The sequence below is a fragment of the Pieris napi genome, chromosome 21, assembly GCF_905475465.1.
Source record: "Pieris napi chromosome 21, ilPieNapi1.2, whole genome shotgun sequence".
Taxonomy (NCBI): domain Eukaryota; kingdom Metazoa; phylum Arthropoda; class Insecta; order Lepidoptera; family Pieridae; genus Pieris; species Pieris napi.
Genome location: NC_062254.1, coordinates 6,769,958 through 6,792,658, shown reverse-complemented (window position 1 = coordinate 6,792,658; position 22,701 = coordinate 6,769,958). Strand labels below are relative to the sequence as shown.

General features: G+C 35.4%; 1 protein-coding gene across 4 annotated transcripts in view; it reads right to left on the bottom strand.

The window, feature by feature from the left end:
• Window positions 1-22,701, bottom strand: part of LOC125060513 (maternal protein pumilio) — a 63,072-nt gene that overhangs the window by 29,540 nt on the left and 10,831 nt on the right. For all 4 annotated transcript variants that reach the window (XM_047665475.1, XM_047665476.1, XM_047665477.1 and 1 more), the window contains 4 exons: window positions 22,067-22,241; window positions 21,242-21,314; window positions 18,436-18,536; window positions 17,273-17,422 (listed from right to left, as the gene is read on the bottom strand). In XM_047665475.1, coding sequence (XP_047521431.1) covers window positions 17,273-17,422; window positions 18,436-18,536; window positions 21,242-21,314; window positions 22,067-22,241 — 499 coding nt within the window. The remainder of the gene's footprint in view (window positions 1-17,272; window positions 17,423-18,435; window positions 18,537-21,241; window positions 21,315-22,066; window positions 22,242-22,701) is intronic.

The window sequence follows — 22,701 nt, the reverse complement described above, 5'->3', positions numbered from 1 at the left end:
CTTTAGTACAACTTGAAAGGCAAGTTCTTTAGCGTAGCGTTTACATGTTTCAACTAAAGTACTATCCTAAAGCACTCTCCTAAACACTAATGATAATGTAAATCGGCCTTAATTTATAGTAGAAATATTATGTACTGAGGAAATATTAAAAGCTTCATCTGACCTTCAATGTGAACAAAATTCGTTTTAAAACCAGTTGAAACCTCTCAATGCCACCATCAAATAAACCAACTAAAATTTGTATATTATTTTATTTCACATAACAAGTTATTATTTATTATTACCTATACGTTTTTCATAATAGAGTAAAAAACAAGTCACGGAAGAAACAGTCACAATCATAGATGAGTAAAATCATCTCGAGTTCAACGCCACTAAATGCAACAGAGCATTGCAAAGGCAACGTTGTGTATATACGGCTTCCCAACTACATTATTCTAAACTATAATTTTCAACTACACATGCACATAATTAGTGTTATTTATACATTGCACATCATATTTGACTGCTTTAGTCATAAGGTTACCCATAAATCCCCGCACGAATCACCATTTACCTCACAATGAAGCTTAATTAAAGGAGAGCATCTTAACAGATTTAGGTGACAAAGCATTTATGTACAACAAAACAGTCGATTTGAAAGAACAATAAGGTTAGTCAAAGACGGTTTCTTGGTAAAGCGCGTCGAGATATAACAAATAGCAGTCGCAACAAAGGAGGCTTTTCGCGGCCATTAGGACGGGATGCATAGATCTAAGGCTGTAGCGGGTGTAAGGAAGTGAACGGGTGGAGCGATTAGTATATGCGGCACAAACTCAGAAGGTAGCCTTTCGGTTCACCCCAGGGACCTGCCCAATTTACGATTGCCGCAAAGAATATCTTTCACGTGGCGGTTTTGTGAGTCACTAGTGACCATCGACAGGATTCCTCTAAAATATTAAACCTGGTTGGCTTAATATTATAAAATAGGATTATTGTGGTATGGGTTGGGAGTGTAGTAATATAAGGGAATCTAAAGGAGAACCGTAATAAGGGCTACCATAAAACGTAGCATTAGGTAACGGCGTCTTCTGGGGCGGCTATAAATATCTTCATTCGAAAGTGCGGCTCGTGTCCCGCGGGAGGACGACACATCGTGGCAGTCGCCACTCGAGGACGTGTTGCTCGAATAAAAACATCTCACCTCGCGTGTCCTGACTCGTAGCGACACTCTAATCAATATTACTTAGCAATAACGGCGGCCTCTTATATGTGAACGTTATGTCAATTTTATATGCCGTATAACTGAGAAATGACTACATACACATCAAAAAGTGTAATAATAATAATGATTAAGTAATAAGAAATATCGTCTAATCTTTTAAGCGACATATTAATACTGAATATCACATAAGTTGTTCGTTGACGTACTATCTAGGAGAGTGGTTAAGTGGCTTTCTCTAGAGTGTAGAGAAACCTTTTTAGTTTCACCAACGTAGTCATTTTGCTATCATCAGAGAAAAACTAAGTTGACAGTTATACATAAATGTTGGCATTATGTAAGAAAAAGAAACGTTAGCTACTTAATTAAACGCTACGTTTCTCATTTCTGTAATTTAACAATTACAAATCAAAATCGCGACGTAGAAATATTATAGAAGGGTCGAAAACTTGAAAATTGAAAAGTCAAAATCATCAAATCATTTTAGTGAAACAAGAAAGCAAACAAAGGCCGACCCTCAAATTGCTTGCGTTATTAAGCAGACCTTAAAACTTTCAGCGCGGCGTTGGTTTGCAGAGGTTGCAAAGGTGAGTTTATTTACTTAGTAATGTCCACAACCTATTGACTATAGTGCGGACCTCAACAATCGAGGTTGGTAGTTACATGTTACAAGTTAGCATGTTTATAGTTTAAATGTTTAATTCTTACAAGTAATGCTGGTGAAAAATAAACGAAGCTTTATTATGACGTTGTCAAGTGTACATAGATATAGTCCCCGGTGCGGTGCAACATACACTTGCTGCACGTCCATCAAATGTCACAATCAATTACTCGTGCGACCCCGAGTGCGTCCAACTCCGAGCCCAACCTTATTAAACCATCCATTTCTGATGTTATTTGATATATCTCTATTCGCTCATTCGGTACATTAGGACTTTTGACGCGCTTTCCTTTATTACCCACTTAATATTTACAAATTTCTTGTATGCTTCTTAAGTATAACAAAAACTTTATTTATTACACAAAAGTTATATAATCAGTCAATTTAATAGGTACAAAATTCAGTTTACAATGTTTGCATAACGTCAGGCGTACTAACTCGGCTGAATTACAATCTGCGAGGCGAGTAAACGAATTTTAAATAAAAAGCGGAGGTTAAAGGCCGGGAACGACCGAGGCGGTTCCAAGTTTTGTCATTGTTTTCTATATTGCGCGGGGCAATTAGTGCAAGTCGGACGAGGCGCGATTCTTAGCGGCTCTCGGACCATCCCAATCAAATTACGGGGCTTCGCGTAGAAACACCCCCTCACCACCGAACCATTTAACAAACCTTTTCCAATTTCATGTCGCAACATCAACACTTCAACTAATGGACAAAAGAAACGAGTTCCTCGCCATATTTTTGATTTCCAGCTCGTTACGACATTTAATTATGCACATAAATTATTATTTTTAACTGGTTAAAGTATAACAGAAAGTATTGTTGTGCCGTTGCTATCAAACAAAGAAAATATAAAATTACGCATTTTATAATGAAATCACAACTCAAAGCATCGCTTATTATGTATACGGTGTAAATACTTGCAGCAATTCTTTAAACCAGTATGTACAGTTAATAATGGAAATTTACACAAAGAAAATATTACTACGATAATTCAGTTCAGCTAGCATGACGGGAAATAAGTTAAATACACGTTTGAGAACAAACGAAGCGATATACATTAAGGTAGACAAACAGACAAGTATTAGGTGTGCTGGGTAATTGCGGGCCCGTTCTAAAGTCGACGGCGGCGACGTCGCCGGAGCACACGGCCCTTCGTAATTACCACGCTCGATGGGGGCGCGGGCGATCTCCTGTCAAGGATCGCGTGCCTAGTCCGACGCCAGTATTAAACGCTAGCGAAGAACCCGTGCCCTATCTGATAACATGCAATCAATTTCGCGATCTACATGCTTCTACGTCGGCACCGCCTATGGTTACGTCATTGCCGATAAGGGAATAGTGCCAGCCATATTTTAGTACCACCCTGCGTACCATTTTTTTTTTGTTTAATTTGATCCTATTTTTGAATTTACGTTCCTAATTTTAAGAAAATTTGTAAAAAAAATATTCAGCTACGGCTAAATAACACCCGCCTAATCAAGGCATTCACTGAAGCTACATTTCTCCACTAAGTCACGCGATCGTTTTATCGCGCACCTTCGTTCTCTTTTATAGAGCAGATAAAACAAAGTTTGTTTAAAAAGTTCGCATGTCTTCACTAAATAGACGTCCTTGTCGTGACGAGTAGTGTAACACTCTACACAATATTTTATATTGGTACATTTACATATTATTAAACCCTTTGGAATGGGGCACGTTTCAGTCTTTAGTAAACGAGTGAGGTTATTCATTCCTTTTAAAGCGTACAAAAAATATTATTGTACGTTTTGTTTATATTCACACTCATTTGTTGTGATGTGAATACAAACACGAAAAGAATAGTTTGGCAAAGCTAGAAAAGCCGTAGGGAGTCTGTAAAATCCACGCGAGTCAATTTGGTATTATGAGGTAATGGAGAGTAATGGTCTTGATTTACTCGACTCCGCGGTCGGGAGCGCGGCCGCTGTTAGGTTCGCGGGCGTCGGGTAGGCTCAATTATCGGCCCGCTGGCGCTCTCAATTACAAAGAGGCAAGGTTCTCCCGTGGGATTGCACCTTCAACTACGTCAGACTGGACTCATTTGTTGAGAGAACTATTTTGTTTGATGAAGGCTAAAAATACATGTTTGTTTCTAGTCTTGCGTTAGGAATTTATATTATTAGTACCTATCGCAGTTTTATTACCATTATCATATTAATATTAATCTATACTACGACTCAATAAATAAAATAAGTAATTAACACCTACGATTTGAAATACACACTACGCATTTAATAAATAACAGAAACAGAAAATATTTGCAAACTTTTGAAAAAAGTTTTTAGAATAATGCTTCCATTGCTATTTTATGTAAACAATAGTAGTTTTTCGCCGTTCATTCGCGTATAGTTTCAACATTGCAGCAGCTTTTTATTTACAACTTATTACACTTAGTTGATTTATTAATTTGTATAATGTATATAGATATGTTATGTTCTTTCAGTAGAGAGATCTAGGCTCATATTTTTATAGCCGCCAGAGTTGTAAAACGATTCAGTCGATAGAACAAATCTGTTTGAGTGTGATCGGGTCGAGTGTCGCGTTTTAATTTGCGAGGCGACATGTGAGTGGAGTCCGTGCTTTGGTTTGCGGGCGGCGACGCGTCGAGTGCCCTGCTAATTGCGACGCCACGTTATCCTCAACATCTCTACTTGCGCTACTATTCTCGATTATAAAATCATGTAGGCACTCATACGAGTTGTAATACCTTTACATTTAAGCAAAAATAAATTATAATCGCAAAGTAAATGCGCGGCACGACAAATTTTACCCAAAGGACATCGCTGATAAGCTATGAGCATCGCGTAGTGATATCGGTCGAAACATTAATTATTGGAAACGACACGACCGATGAACAACACAAAAGCCGACGCTAATTATATGATATTGTAATGCTTGCAAATAATTTATTTTACAATGCATAAAGGGAGCTGCGAGAAGGTCTAAGATTGTTTGAAGTAATTTGTGAAGAAACAAATGAAACGACTTCCCCTCGCCAAACGAAACGCTTTACAAACCGCGCGGCTCATGTAATCGGATAATAAAAAGGGCAAACGCGGTAAATATTAGATGAGGAAGACAGTTTTACGAGCAGTACCTAATTAAGTGGTTAACCAAAAAAAATACAAACCGTTTACGTAGTGATAAGTACGCACTTTACGATTGTAGAATTTCGGTTCATTATTTTATTTAACAGTTGATAGTTGTATACAAGAAACATGATAAATCCGCTTTTAGCGCATACTGCACCATTTGGCAGAAACATTTCATAAGAAATATTGAAGGTGTAAATATAAAAATACTTTAAATGAGAGCAATTTGATTCAAGGAACTAGTGTATAACGTAAGTTAGACAAAAATAAACAGTCCACACGCCGACTAGCTCAGTGTGCGTCGATGAGCGCACGCGCAAGGAGATATTTTGAGCGTGCAGGTAGAGTTGTGAGCGTGCGGAATGCGCACTCACCTGAACGAGTCTGATTCACTCGTGCTAAATCAGTGCGCTCCAAATACTCATCAGACATCCATTAATCCTCACAGCTCTATTTTACAAGGTGCTAGTATTTTATTTCAATTACGTAAACGTTGCGTAGGTAGAAATATCGTATTCTTTAAATTAGGTCTAGTTTTATCGACGATTTACGATTTATTTGTTCATTCGTAACGATTTAAGGGGTGTAGCGTTTAATTCTGTCGGGTCGCGGACATGGGTCAGGCCCAAGGCGATTCATTAGTTTGGCCACGTCAAAGCAAACAAATTAACACAAGCGTTGTGTTTTAGCTGGTGATAAAAGGGTGCGAGGACGATGGGCCGTGAGCCAGCTGCGTGTGTGCGCACGATAAATCTTGACGACTCACGATGGGAGTCGATAGAACTGCGGCAGAACTCGTGTCTTACCGCTATAGGCTTAGTTGGTAGTACAATTACATTCCAATGCGATTTATTCATGTCAATTCAATTAAGGAGTTATAAAAAGCGTATTACGAGCTAATCTACTTTATAATGTAATGTCAACCGTAGCCGGTGGTCACATATAGGGGTGCGACAGCGCATCAAGCACGACAGTGGGCCGCCGCCCGTCCCCGTCGCCTATAAATGGCTTCAGTTAATTAACTTTAATCAGAGCCAAGACCATCTGCCACGCGGGTAACGCCCTCGTAATATTCTGTTACAAATTGTATGGACTGTTATCACCGAAACCTTACACCGAATTAGAAAAACATCACACGGTCAATTGTTTTACAGTACAATAATATACCGATTGAATACAATTGAATAATTGGCCAGTAAAGATGGGTATATGAAATCATTGAATAGGATAAAGATGTTGATACGCAAAGCAACATCATTAACTATTAAGAAGAAATATAAATGTAAACAAAAGAAAGGGCTATTTGAAAAGGGCATAATTATACGTTCGATACTATTGTGGTAGGTGGGAGTCGTAACTACAACGAAATAACATGTAAACGCACCAATAATTACAATAACTAGGTATTATGTAAGCGATAAGCAGTTACGACTTACGTCGTAGCTATCATCGCAAATAGATAGTCAAGTGTAGCGTGCTTGGCGACCATTAACACAGCGTGACGAATCATCCGGGGTTCATCGGTACGGGGCGGCGAAGCGTGCCCGGCCGCGAGCCCCGGCACGCCTCTCACGCGATCTTATCGTGCTTGCGAACATCGCGGCCGCTGCCCGCTCTTCTCTATTTTTTGAATAACTTTAAACATATCACACGATGCAAACATTCTTCCGCAATAACTTTCCCTACCTTATTAGACGAGCTGCTACGGCTTTCAACGATATTACTCAGAAACTTTGAAAAACGATTCATTAGGTTTGGAGTTTCATAAACCTTTTAATATTATTGTTGACTACGGATTCTGGGATCCCACCAAACAAGTTTTATGTTGGCATAGCTATTCTTATCCCATGTCTTTAATAGGATTTCCGATTTCGCCACGAAACATTGCCAACTTGTTGACACAGCGTATTTCTCACCTATTATTCACTTTTAATAATGTAAACTAGACCATGCACAACTATTTCGGAGCTAGTAATCAGCTCTAAATCCTTTGACCAGTTGGCCTAGACCGATACAAACGGCGAGCTAATTAGGCAACGTGGATCTAAAGCCGCAACAGAATTAACGCTTTAGCTTTACCCCTCCGATTTAAGTCACACTTTATTTAGAAACAATGTTATTATTAAAAGTAATCACAAATAAACCCAATAAATAAAAGTTTAACTTCACCTTGTATATTTAGTATTCCAAATTTGATAAATCTGTTCCAGTACTAGCTTAGGTGTATATTCTTTACTCAAACGATATTATTAATAAAAATTATGTATACATATAATGCGTAAAAACGATATATCCCTTGTTCCTTCCATAAAATATCACATTGAACTTTAAAAGTCAGCGTAAATGAATGGGGTAATTTCCTGGAAAATCAGGGTATAATATTTCATAGACTAAACGACAAAAGTTGACTTTTAAAAATGCCAAATGTTGAATGAATATTTTTGACACGATGAAAGCTTATAATATACAAGGAATATCGGAACTGAAAGTAGTCGCAGTCTCTTCTAAAAAAATATATATTTTCTTATATAGATATAGAGCCCGACATACGGTCGGGCTAATATGAGAAAAAAGGACTAGCGTTGCCTATTAGGAACAAATCTAGAGAGATATCAATGATATGTCCTCAATTCAAAAGTTTGATTGAAGTATTTTGGAAATGTTAATTATTGGTAACATTGTTACCAATATAATTAAATAATTAGTGGTTTTGATTTGATTTAATATATTTTCATAAGCTTATATACATTATATTTCAGATGGATTTTTATTTAATTAAATTTCATAGACATATGGTGTTATGTACTTTTTGTAAATGATGTCTTCTCTAAAACCGTAGTACATCACTTTGCTCTACTATCACTGAACGCAGCGTACGCGATATAGGGATTTTTATTGTTATTTTTTGCACACCTGTGGTTACACGTTTAATGTTTTAACGTTTTATTCAATATCTTGTATACCCCATGATCATCAGGGATATTGTAGGATTCTAATCGTAATGTTTTTTTTTTCAATCAATTCCGTAGTTTTGAAGCAATGCAAACAAACAACCAAACCTTGCCTCTTTCTATTAGAGTAGACTACTATTGCTGTCTCTACTGCATTTATACATACATCGAATTGTAGTTACTAGTTTGTTAACTTTGTTGTGTACCCTTGGCGCTATTGTTCAAGCTCTCCACTTAATTTGACACGTAAAAGCTAAACGTTTCACATTTTCACGTGCCCCATTGTAAACATTGTCCCAGATTGTGTTAACAATCAAAGGTTTTCCAACAACACAATAGCCGAGAAGAATGGGATAGTTTTCCGAAAAGGTTACCTCTATTAGGTAGACAATATGTTCAAGTTGTATTTGATGAATCAAAAATAACGATAAATAACGTGTAATTAGTGCAGGTATGTTTAAATGTTATGGTATGGATATTGGACACATTTCAAAAGGATTTCACCGTTGTAATCTCGGGATTGTTACTAAGCCAAAATTTGTCTATGGTGACACTCGCAAGCCTTTAAGGTCACAGAGGTAAGGAAATAAATCCAATTCAGAAATCAGCTTTGATGCTGGAATACATGTTAGATGTTTTTTTGGTATGATATCTTTAGGTTTATTATCTTGTAAAGAGGAAAAATATTAAATAGACTAAATTACCAGAAAACTGGTTTCAATGAAATTTGTAACTTCGCGTAAGCATTTATTTTCATGAAACTTAAGAGATCCCAAGTAGAAATTTTTATCTATCTAAGCTTCTATATAATCTATAATCTAAGCTTTTTGACACAAACTGTGTGGTGCCATTATCTTTTTTTAACTATGCATACAAACAAGTTCGCGATAGCATATCGTCTTCTTTAAGGGTCTGCTTACAATAACTACTCAAACACTTAATGCTTAAGCCACGCATTTTAAATTCATTAGGTATCAATTGATAGTAAAATTATCGCCAAGTCATACTTTTGTGTCTGTATAATGTGTGTAGTTTTACTAACTCCCAGACCAATCTTATAGTGTGGTTTGAAATTTAATTAGCTACTACCACTACGACAACTCATAACAATTTCTCACAAAACCGTAGCAGTATACATGAGAGGGCAAACTGGCTATTGTGCGTGTAGCTGGTCGATTGTGCTTACGTTGGAACATTTATGATCTAATAAACTATTCTACAACTTGCCAAGCTATATAAAGCATTTAACACTCGTAATTTACGTAGGGGATAATAAAATTCTAGAAAGAAGGGCCTTCCGACTGAACAGCTGAGCATATGGCGGTTTGCGTGACTATTTCGCGGAACGTTTGGATGGCTTCCTTTGTCTCTTCACGTATTTTGTTTCGCGTGGTGTCGTCGCATCTTAAATGTCGTTTATTAAAAAAATGGTATTTGCTTATTTATCAATAATTTTGATTACGACAAACATATATTTATTTATAGTCAAGTCTATTTTTATAAACCATATAAATTAATTAAATTTATATGAAGTGGAGCAATTGAGCAAAAAAGCAAGTTTGTTTCATCAAAATAGAATGAAAGTTCAAGTTATGCAAGACTTGCGACAGCACTACTAAACTTATTTGGTTCAACTTAATTATACCATATGACGAAGTCGTAAGCATTAGCACGGATATGAATAACCTTTTTATAATGTATAGCACGATGGTGTAAATTCTTACATGTAGAAAACACCTTGTAACGAAGAAGTCGTCCATCATTGTCACGAAGTAGCAGTCAGCGATGCAATTTAATCAAGCTATATTTCGCGTGATTTCACTTAATGTTAGGCCTGTAATATCATCCTACGACTGACACTAATATTTAATTGAATATATAATACTCACTAAAAGCAAGCAAGTATTGGCCTACATAGCATGCTACTCTCATCCTTGAGGTCGTAGGTTCGGACCTCAATGCATCAATGGACTATCTATGTGCGCATTTAAAACTCACTTGCAGCAAAACATTGAGGAAACCGGTATTCCGTTGACCTAAAAGGTCGACGGCATGTGTTAGGCACAGAAGGCTAATTGATGTCTACTTGCCTAATAAAAATCAAATGATCACGGAACAGACATCTGAAGCCCAGAAATGTGAGATCTACAATGGATTTACTTTTTAATTATTATGTAATTATATAATATATTTCTATGTAAAGCTTTGTAATTGTTAAAATGATAATGCTAAGTTTCATAGTTCACAAAAATAACAATCTATAATAATAAACTTTTATATCCTTAAAACGAAATTGCTTTCAATAATAAAAATAAATAGCACGGGAGGTGGTGACTGGCGATGAGCGAACGATTAATCTAAGTTTAGTGAGCTAACAAGAAGGTGAAGTGATCAGCGGGAGCGTTGTTGAAGTTTAATAAGCGTTAGTTAGCGGGCTGGGGCGCGGCTGGCAATAAGGCGACTTATCTCCGGTAGCATCGCGGCTACAGCCTACAAATTATTGCTCTCACATCTCTCACCCATCCAGAATCACTAGACAGGCTGACACGTTATTATTCATCGAATACGTTCACTAACGCGATCGACGTATCAATTAGGACATGAATTATCGACTTCGATAACCACACTGCTGCTGTCAATACAACAAACTCCATGTCAGCAAGCACATAAATAATATTTGAATTACGGGTCTACAAAGAAAGAATGATTTCAGTAGGAAATTAGGATTTCAAGTGCGGTGAACCTTTAAAATGCAGTGTAGTGTATGCAGCCGCGTTGGTTCGTCAAAGCGAGAGTAATCTCATAACCGCGGTCCGGACGACGCGGACAGCTTAAGCTGAGCGCCCTCGGGCTTAGTGAGATTTTCTTTGAGCAAACATCACTGTGCGAAGCCAACGTCGCTTCGTCCTCGTATCCATTAGCGTTAAATTTTGTTGTTGTCGTACTCATAATGGGTAATTATTCCGCTATTTATACCCAGAAAGAAAGAATGTACTTTATACAAGGATAATAGCTGACCTTTACGTTTAAATAAAATTAGCTCGTTTATTACTTTTACTTACACTTTTACAACAAATAAGAATAATTATATCGATAACATGATATTTGTCAGTAACAAGACCAAAACTTATTAATATGCATACTTTACTATAAGAATCATATAGGTATTTAATTTTAATTCGTTCCTATCTATATTATAATAACTATCGTGTGATCATGGGAAACCATTTTCATACTGTTGAAACTTCTATACATAGGAAGTAAAACTTTTATAGACAGGCAAAAAACCACGTTAATAGAAATAATTGCTAAGTTCACAGTGGTTTTCTCGTTAAAAAACATGGCGGAGACAATAAGCCACGAAACTTTATGCAAGCCGTTACGGCTTCCCCGTTACAGGTATACTTCAATTTCTCCGCGATCATCCATGCGGATCGGCGCAATCGGGCGCGGCTGAGCGATTCTGATCCGATTCGCGGCAGCAACTTCGATTACAACATAATTCTATTCACTTCTTCCGCCAAAAAAACTATTTTTTTTTACGTGAACTCGCAATCAAACCACGCTTACGTCAATAATAAATTATTATTGGTGAAACTACAACAAAACGATTTTATACGAATGTAACAAGAAATTACATTGTTTATCTACACAAGTTTATTAAACAAAAGTGAGCTAGCCACGTTGTTTGTTTGATAACAAAGCGTAGAGGACTTTGCGGACTCACCACACCATACTGATTACAGCTCCATATTTAATGAGCTACTCACCGTTAGTTCACTACAGAGGCAGACTAATTTCAATACCCTCTAGATTATTTAATAAAGTGTACTATGCGTTACGCGCAGTAAAACAACGGCAATTAGTTCTAGACAATAGCTTTTCCTCATAAGAGTATCTTTGTGGTACACAAATTACACATTCTTGTATGCTATTTCAAAGTGCACGAAGAGAAAAATGTGAAAATGCTCAAGAGAAAGTGTTTCATATGTGTGCAAGTGGCGGGAGGGCGAGAGGCGGAGGCGGCGCAAGACGGGCCGAGCACAGTTTAATTTCCCACGAGGTCGATCTCGGCGCCGCGCGCATAGCCCGCGGGAATTAATTGCCAGTAATGAATAGTCAAGTGAACATCCGTTAATTATGTATGGATGTACACGAATTAACAAATTAAGCCAGATTCGCGTAATAATCATGTAGAAATCTTAAGATATTCTTTTAAGTTGTTAAATTGCTTGCCTTTATTATAACAGTTGAGTCAACTACTCCTACTACTACTACTAAAGAACTAAGTTTAGATTAAATTCCTTTCCTAAGACAATACATAGAAAATAGTAAACTATTTTACATGTAGCATATGGTACAAAAGAGTGCTAACAGTATATTGCAAATTTTCACACGATTCGCAAATCGGAGCAACTCCCAAGTTACAACATGACATTGTCATACGTTCATTCACCTCTTGTAACGTGCTACTTGTTTATGCCGACACCGCGAATGAAAAATAATAGAACTTTCTTCGAATTCACTGATCTAATTTAATAATAACACATTAATAACCTCATTTGGTAAATTTCATATATGTATATATATATAAATTTAATTTTGTATTTTTTTATAAATATTGGACTTGAGTACGATGCGGAAGTTCAAGAAAATATGTTCTCTATACGTGAAGTCATTTGGACTGCAAAGATAATAATAATCTAGTGAAATAGTTGCTTCGTGCTAAATCAATCCAAGAGGCACAAAAGCGTTACGAAAGCATTGGTTTGGCAGTTTGTATTCGATAAGGCTTTATGGACGCTACGCCGCGCCAGCCTCCATCCGAGAAGATTGTATCGCATATTTGCGCGGTTACAATCGGTAATGGTGTGTGCAGTTAGGGTGTACGCTTATTGCTTCCTAGTCATCGTGAGAACAGCGCCGGAGATAGTCACTCGTTAAAAGCACGCGTTCCTACATAACACTAACGGTAACACCTACATACATGAATAAACGCTCCATGTAAAGTGCGGAGCGTAGAGGCTTCACGAGCTCGATTAGACGTTACACAAACTATATAACCCTGTAGCTAGTTTTGAGTTACTTAATATGTAATTACGTAGGTTTCTATGCGTGACCACGTAAGGTTAACGACATTAATTTATGTGATGCCAATAGAAAGTAACAAGTGGAAATTATGATACTTATCGATCGCTTCGGAATTTGAATAAGATACTTCAATTGAAACTCACGCCAGATTGAAATACTCAAACGCTAACGCCAAACCAATTATTATATCGACTTCGTATTTCCATACGGAAAATATGTTTGTTTTGCCTTATATGTATATATACTACCTGCTTGTATTACAGTATATTTTTAATAGTTTTTCTTGTAAAAAAAACCATTGATAAACTCATGATTTACATAAAATATTTCATCCCGAAATAAATTCATATACTTTAGGGGGTAGTGAAAAATAAACAGTATTTTATTTTAAAATAGTTAACAGTGATTTATTTCTACGCCAAAAATTAGATGGACCTGTCTGTAACTGATTTTACTCACTTCAATAAACGGAAGGAGGAAGTTTAAAATATGACGTATATTTATAAGTATATGTATAAGGCAAAAAAATTTATATAAAACACATGAAGACAAGAGTTTTGCTTAAAATGTTATAGAATACTCAAAAAATAATATTTCCATTTTTATCTTCAGTAATAAAAAAATTTCGTAATATAACCAAATAATACTCTGTTTTCTTGTAGAAATTATCTGGTGGTAGTGTAGATGTTACCATAAGAGCATTTGTTAACCTTTTCAATGTAATAGAAGCCATAATGACTGCTAATTTGAATAAATTTCGGATTGTTTGTATTTTCGGATTGTGACTGTATAATATATATTACGATATAGTAATTGTTATGTAGTTTACATGTAAACTAACCAATTGTTGTATGTATTAATTAATAAAGCTTTTATAATAATAATAACTGTTATGTAATGAAATATAAACATAAAAAACAACTACTTGACAACAAATGTCAAAATCAATGTAATAGAACTTGTAATTGAAATAGCTCTTCGGAGGTTTGAAGATTTAAATTTGTTGAAGTCAAAGGTTACGAATGTGCTACAATTACAAACAATGGAGTTCCAGATCTTAAAAGGTTTTGTATTAATAGGTTTCTATTTATAGTTTTGAGTACAACTAAATTTTTTTATCAGTCAAACTTAAAGTTCAATGCTAACGCCTTACGTAAAACCATTTGTAGAGTGCCAAGAAGACGTTACGATAAAATCGAGATTTCTAGAGGTTACACAAAATGTTAATATTTATTATCTTTCTAGGCGAACGTCTTTTCAACTAACTAATCAACTTTGAAATGATAGTGCATACCAAATCAAGATTATCTATACAATCGAAATAATAAGCCAGAACTCATGAAAAAAGGCCGACGGCACGTGAAATTTTACCAACCCTTCTGGTTCTTGACACGAGCTAACCAAGTGTTATTTGAAATAGAAAGTAAAAAAGAGCTTTTCTCCAAGTAACGATGAAACATCATTGAATTTAGAATTATACATGATCAAAAAGTATTTATTGTTATGATTAAGACAGTAATGAAAAGTAGTCAGTTACTTTAATGATGTGAACGGCTTCAAATATTACTTAAGTTAAATAAGAAAACATTTTTTTTTTCTAATATCCTTAAACCATATTGACAGTCACGTAATCCTATTAATCTCAATTTCTGAGAGCTCATACTCATTACACGATTTGTATAGTTGGACACGAATTTCTTTGGAATAGTAATAGGGACCATTGGAAGACCATATTTTTTTCACGAACTTTTATTATCATTTTTGAAGGGTTTTTATATTTTATAACCTATATAAAAAAATACGATTAATAAAATAAATGATGATCCTCGGAACAATACAGAAATAGTTCAAATTCGATTAGTTTAAGTTATCACTTCTGACGTCGGGACGCCCAACGCACACATTTTTTTAACCGAATTCATCATCGCGCTTTCATTTTTATTTTTAACATTGCCTACAAGAAATGTATTCTTAATATACATATATCGAAACATGGTAATTGAAAAGGGATCTTTGTTATGTAAACATTAATTATTACTGGCTTAATCTTACAAACGATGATCTTAAGAGAAGGCCTAAAGCTAGAAAAATTTATGATTACACCCGCGCGTCTCCCTCCGCCCGTCTCAGTGACAAACGCAAAACGGCGACGCAACGGTTGCGCATATATAGTACAAACTCGAGGGAATTTTGAACGGTGCATAGTATATGGAGTACAATTAGATAAAATATTAAGATGTGGTTTACTTAACGAGTGCTGAAGCTTAAGGTGGAAAGAGTTTTGTATGGGGCTGCCCATAAGGTAAGCACCACGTATGCTGGGCCTAAGTGTATTTATTTGTAATTAATTGTCATAGCCAAACATCTGTACTAATAAAATATATTGTAACTAGCTGACAAAGGTTTGTTTTGCCATGTATATTATTTCTAGGAAACATTTTTTTAGTTCAATAAAAATAAATATCTGCAATAAAGAAAAATAGGAATTGTGTGTATTTTTGTATGCTGTATCATAAAAAGTTTTGTCTAAAAAAAAAAAATGTGGGGGTAGGTCCACACTTAACATTGAGGGGGATGAAAAATAGATATTGTCCGATTCTCAGACTTACTGAATATCCATAAAAAATTTCATAAGTATCGGTCGAGCCGTTTCGGAAGAGTATGGGAACGAACACTGTGAAGTGGGAGGAATTTTATATATATACTAGCTGACCTATATAATAGATAATAAAAAATAGGGGTTGGTCGTAGAGGGGTGAAAATTAGAGGGGTTGTATGTATTTTGTATCCTGTATCATAAAAAATAATTTTGGGGTGGACTTTTACATGATTCATGCTAACAATTTTTACAATCGCTAAGAATTTATTTCCTAGTAAACCTCGCAAAACCTTATGTTTATTCGTTTATGTGTTCCAACGTGCTCAAAAGAGCCTGAATGAAGATGCCTGTACGTGTTTAAAAGAGCATTGCTTTATAAACTAAAATAATGCATGATACGAACCGTATTGATATTGTTATTTAAATTGTCTTAACTTTACTACAAGGTTATCTTGTTCTAAGCATAATACATCTCCAAATTTTTTATAGCTACTAATTAGTGTTTTTACTTGTACTTTTTTAAACATCGTTTTTTCGTTGAGATACTAAAAATCAGGATACCCCACTCGCCGCTGTTCACGCTTAGGCCTAGACCTTGCCTTTGTCTGGTCTCCATCTTAGAATTTTCCTAGGGTTACCGATTCGAAATTCTAAGCTATGAAAACCCTCAAAAACCAGGGCCCATACTGTGTAACTTCCAACAGCGACAGCTGTATATGTAGATAATTCGATTAACAAGAAGTACCGGGAGTAATCTATTAAGCTACATGACTATCATTCCGGAGTAGACAGCGGAGAACATGCGATATTTTGAGATAAGAAAGACTTTTGACTTGGTTGACCATGATAAGTTCTTACAAATGTTAGCAAAAATAAGATCAAAGTAGGTCGCATGGCGAATAGTACGCTGGACTAAGGTCTAAAAAATATTGCACCAGGTGGCGTAACACAAGGCTGTACTTTGGGGCCATTAGGATTTTTAATCATTTCTTCTACCAGAGCACGGTCCCCGATTCATTTTAAATATGGCACAGGGGGGTTCAATATACGAGTGAAGGAAATCAAAGATTTACAGGGGCTGTACCCCTGCCTTAACTGCAGATTTAATAATAAAACAATTTTTTTATTATGTTACATATCTAAAACAAAGCGTATAGGAATTCGAGGTTCATCTTGCGTACTACCATTCGAGATACGTACGTTCTAAAGAATTATCAAATTCACTTTCATCTATTGCGTCTGTTTATTACAATTGAGATATAATTTTTTTTATTTCTGTAACTGCAGTTGTGACCATAGTGGGTTACTCAGACAACCGACTGTTTATTTTGTCTAAACTATGATTTTTTTTATTGTCTTTTCTTGGTGTTTAGGGTATGAAGATGTCATGATATTTTACTTGCATAGCAAGATAATCTAGTTTAGCGTTTAAAATCTAAAAATTAAAAGGCTTCATTTTGCGATTATTGTAGTCGTACCTTTTTCTTTAAAGAGCGAAATTGTAAGCCTATTTTTATTAAAAAAATTTTTTTTTTTAATTTCAGCAACCAGATTTTTAGAAGTTCTAACTCTGGTACCTCCAACACGTTAAAAATAACCATTATGCGAACGGCTGAATGAAAATTTAGAGCATAAAGAAACATATCTACAACTGACCTGTACGTCAAAGGGCTGATGGTGCTGCGTGGAGTCAGGAGCGGCCTGAACCGAAGCGCCGTTGACGAGGGCGCCACCGCCCACGCCACTCCCCGCTCCGCCCACGCCACCGCCTACTCCCCCTACGCCTACGCCCACGCCACCAGCGTACTGGAATAATAACGCCACTATAGCAATCTAGCTTAGGTAGATATAACATGATATCAAGCTAATCGTCGGCGAGGACAGTCAGCGCGCATAATTAGAGTAGCAGACATAAATTTATAATTGTATAAAATAACGCCCGCTTAGCACGCGGGGTTAAATCATAAATATTTGTGGGGTTATATTATTATCCAACAGCCCTATTAAGCAACTCAGCTAGAATTATTGCATTGAAAACCTTATATTTTAATATCTATACATATACCATTTTTAATTCACCAATAGGCTATTTGATAGTATGCAAAATAAGATGATATGAATTTATTAATCAGGAAAAAAACAGATACACATCTGTTTCTAATAAACAGATGGTGACTAGAAACATAAATAAGTCAAATAAAATATGAAGGTAGACCTTCCTACAATAGTTTCACAGAAAAATAATAATTACAGTGAAACCTGGTTAAGTGGGACCTGGATAAATGAGGAACCTCAATTATTGAGAGTTGCAACGAAGTCCCGGTTCTTTTTCATTTAATTACAACATAAAACTTTTGTCAGTTCAATTAACGGACAATAAACTAGGTCTAATAACCTATGTAATTCGTTAACTTAAGTTATATACCGAATCATATGTGCCCTTTTCAGAAGGTTAGTCCTAGCTGAAGGCACATGAAGTAAAATAAAGGTATCACGTACGTTTAATTAATTATTATTATTTTTTTTAAAGACAATTCATACCAATTGACCTAGTCCCATGCTAAGCTGGTGAAGCTTGTGTTACGGGTACTAGGCAACGGATATACACACATATTATAGATATATAGACATATTTAAACACCCAAGACCTAAGCACAACACCAAATGCTCATCACATCGATGTTCGTCTCAGCCGGGGATCGAACCCGGGACCCATGGATTCGCAGTCAGGGGTACTAACCACTAGACCAATGGGTCGTCGTTGTATTAGTAAGAGTATTTCATAAATATAGTACGATTTTGACTTTATTATCTATTACCTGTTGTGTATTTGCGAAGCTGTTGTTGTCAAATTGAGGATGCTGTTCCATTTGTAGAACAAGTTCAATGTGTTGGTTCATGGAGTCATTCAGAGTCATGCCTGAAAACAAAACATGTTAAGTAGTTATAAATTAAAAACGTTAAAGTTTATTTTTTGTTAAAACCACTTTTTATATAATTTTTTAGATACATTAGGCGATAAGATTTAAATTCTTAATGGGATTTCCGTAAAAAATATATAAGTCTAATTGCTTTGTTTTCCTCAGAGTAATGACACACAGTGTAAACAAAACTTTATACAAACAGAGAAGTTGTAGAGAAATATAGTTAGAAGCGTGTAATTAGACTGATTTAGTTTGTATTAATAATTTGGTAAGTCTGTGTAAAACAAAAAAAAACTGAGTTTATTTAAATTGCTTTTAGTATTTTTTTGCTGGATAATAAGTGTCACTTATCTTTCTATGTATTACACAACTCAAATAATGAAATACATATATTATTTTCTAATTAAAAACATCCTTCCACAAATATAAGACTGATTTTAAAAATTAAAATTATTAAACAAGACAAACCCACAGCATTAACATTTTAGATTTATTATAAAGATTATTTAAGTATAAAAATGAATTTATTTTTAAGTACTTTTATATTAGCAACTGGTTTATATAATAACTTGATTTCAACTCTCAAGGAGAATCAAATCTCCCGTTAAAATACAATAAATGTCAAAAAAAATGTAAATTTACTTTTGTTATAAATGGGTCATTGTCAAATTTTGCGCAGGTAACCGCGACTAAAATTCATAAAATTATAAAAAAGAGAAGTAGGGAGGGAAGGGGATGACGGGTCTGGGCGTTACTGCATACTGCATTTTTTGAGAAGATTTACTATGGAAATATATATATATTTTTTTACCATAGGAAAGTAGAGATTTCAAAGCACACCAACTTTTTAAAAAAAGCTGATATTTTGACGGGTGAATTTTCGATTGAAAATTAGGGTGTTTTTTCGATTCAAAATAAGGTGAAAAAATAAATATTTTTAATCAAATAAATTACAGCGTATTTAGGACATAGAAAGGTAAGTTTTCACCAAATTTCGTTTAAAAAAATAAATTTTTGTAAAAGACAAAAATAAAAAACCAAAAATTTGGTTTTTTGAATTTTTCACATAAATTTTGAGGTTATGTGAAAAAAGTGTAAATACAAAAGTTTTAGATCTTTTTATTACCTACAACTTTGCCATTTAACTTTCTTCGATAGGACTTTTAGTTTTGCCGGAAATCGAGATGAATATTCTCCTCCTTTTCCAATAGGCTTCATCCTACTATTATTTTTTTAGGTTTCAAAAAGTATCGACACTGGTCTACAAGCCATCTATATATTTTCGACGCGTTGGTAACAGAGTAGTAAATTTTACATTCTATAACACATAAATGATACAGCAGAGAGTAAATAACACTTTTTCTTTTATGTTTAGATTATGACTCTAAAATAATGAAAAAAAAACGTCGATTATTTGCGTAAATAGGTAGGTAACAACGTTGACGCATAATAAAAATACGCAGCAGGTTGAACGCTTCGCCTGAAACCTCTTATACCCCTCCCCCAGCTCTACTGGTCAACACATCACAATACAGACATCCCACCCAAACTAGGACAAAGTCTAAAGCACTCCATCGCTATTTGAAGTTGCGATTTGCAGTATAACATAGTATTCCTGACAGATTCACATAGTACGTGGGACAAAGTTTAAATTTTTTTTTATTAAGTAAACTTCGATACCTACCACTTTTACAGCATATTTTATAAATATTTACAATACTCTATTTATGGTAATAATTTATTTAAGGTAGGTTGATATAGTATAAAATCAAAATATTTGATGTTCATTAATGAAGTGGTACCAGGGACATGTAGAGTTTGTAAGGAATACCATTCTGTTACCAAAAATTACCACAATGTTACTTTACCAAAACACAAAAAAAACTATCTAACTACAATGGGCTTTAATCTCTTCCAGTCAACTAGTGCTAATAGAGATTCTTGACACAGTAGCGCATACCGTATGAGTACGTTTGATTTTATTTAACTTTATTTAAACAAAATCAAACATACTTCGTACGTATTCACTTTATTTAAATTATGAGTCTATCGTACATACTATTAGTCGAAATTTGTCGTAAGTGTTGCCAATGTTTATATTTTCATTTTCGTGTTTACACTTCGTATATTAGCTACGAAGTCATACGGTTTTGAGTAGTGTAATTTTAGCGTAAGGAAAGACATTTTCAATTTATTTTTATTCTATAAATATATATACAATATATATCGTAAAACTGTTTTTCTTTGAAAACTGATTGAAATTGATTGCATTTGAGAAAATATCCGAAACCCAGGCACAAATCGGCTATATTACAAAATAAGTATAAAAAATAGTACCGTCTTTATTGTCATGGTAACTATGTTATTTCCATCTAAACGTGGTACAATCTTTTCACGTTTTATATAAAGCCGATATGCCCTATAATATTGGAATTCTCTATGTCATGTTTTTTTTTTATAGAACAGGGGCCAGGAGGCTCATCTGATGTTAAGTGATACCGACGCCCACTAACACAATAACAGGCTCGCGAGTGCGTTGCTGGCCTTTTGAGTTTTGGTCATTTACCTAAATCTGCCGAACATAAGTTTCAAATTAGTTGCTTAATTGTATGCTGTTGTCCATCTAAAATATATGATTCTATAGTAACATTAGAGCGACTATTTTTTTAATGCATATTACCAAAAATCACACTTAACTCACCAGGATGTATCTGTGGATGTTGTGGATGGGGCAGGCCCTGAAGCGGAGCCACACCTAACATTCCTGGGTGATGCTGGAATACAAAATATGTTTACATATAAGATTTATTACATAATATAGGAATACTGATTTAGATGAGCTAATGATTGATAACTGAGTAATTTCGGATCAATAATACATTAAGGTTATGTAAGAAAACTGGCATGATTCAATAATTTACTTGTGTCTCATACAAAGCACAACACCGCTCACATAAATCATAAAAGGAAAACAGAAGCAATCTGAGGCAAGAGCCATATGGGGTTGTAGCGCTACGATTATTATTACATATACACTAAAATTGTGCAGTGCTAAAATAGAAAGTAAAAATTATGTTCTTGTTTGTAGATATGAATAGACAATGGACAGTTAAATGATAGAAATTTCTAGGTCTAATATTTTGAAGTTTACCAACTATATAGTATTTTAACATGGATTATAAAACAATGGAGAAACAAACGGACAGACATATTTGGAAAAGGCTGGATATCCGTGAAATGGTTCCGATCAATGGTACTGAAGGATGTTAGGATATCAAGAAAAAAAATGTATATAACAAATCTAAGCTGTAGGCAAATTCTACTTTTGTGTGTTAATTATACGGACTTTTTTTATTATTATTTGTGTTTAATATAGACTAACTACTACACTACTTCACACTAACCAGTTTACAGTGTACAATAAGTTACGTTCCTACATAATTAAATATTGACGTAACCATGTTAACGAAAATGGTACTATCACCGGGCGTTTAAATGATTAATTCGGAAATTTAAGGATCGAGACCTGCGGGTGCTGCAGATGCGGCAAATGGTGCAGTGGCTGCGGCTGGTGCGCGGGCATCGCGTGCGGCGGCAGCAGCGGGAAGGCCGCCTCGCCGTTTCGCACCCCCACGCTCTGGTTCATGCCCACCCCTCCGTCTTCTTCGGCCGGAGACGGCTGCCGAGAGCCCGGAGTGCGACTGCAACGTGTACGACTCGGTTTAGGTAAAGCTTTTTAATCGTACACTTGACATTTTAATATTGCTATGTGATTATGTCGAGAGCAAAGTGGTCGTAAAATATTAAGTAAGTATCGATGAACGATTTTTGATATTTACAATAATTAATTTAATTGTAATACAATTTCTATGCTAGGATATCTGTGTAATCTGTGAATCATATGTTGGAAAGTATGATAAAGTATTACGTATGCAGTGGGGAGGGCTGCGCGGGCGCAGACGGTAAAAATTAAACAGAGTGGGGCGCTTGGCATTGAGAGAGGCCATGATCGTTCGCGGTTATTGCCCGCGCCGGCCCGCTTCGAGCTCCTAACCGACCTTCACGCTCGCCCCATCGTAGTCACCGGGGCCGAATCTATCCATAACGCGTTATTGAGCTCATTTAGGCCTACTAATTAACTTCATATAGAATCTTGCAACT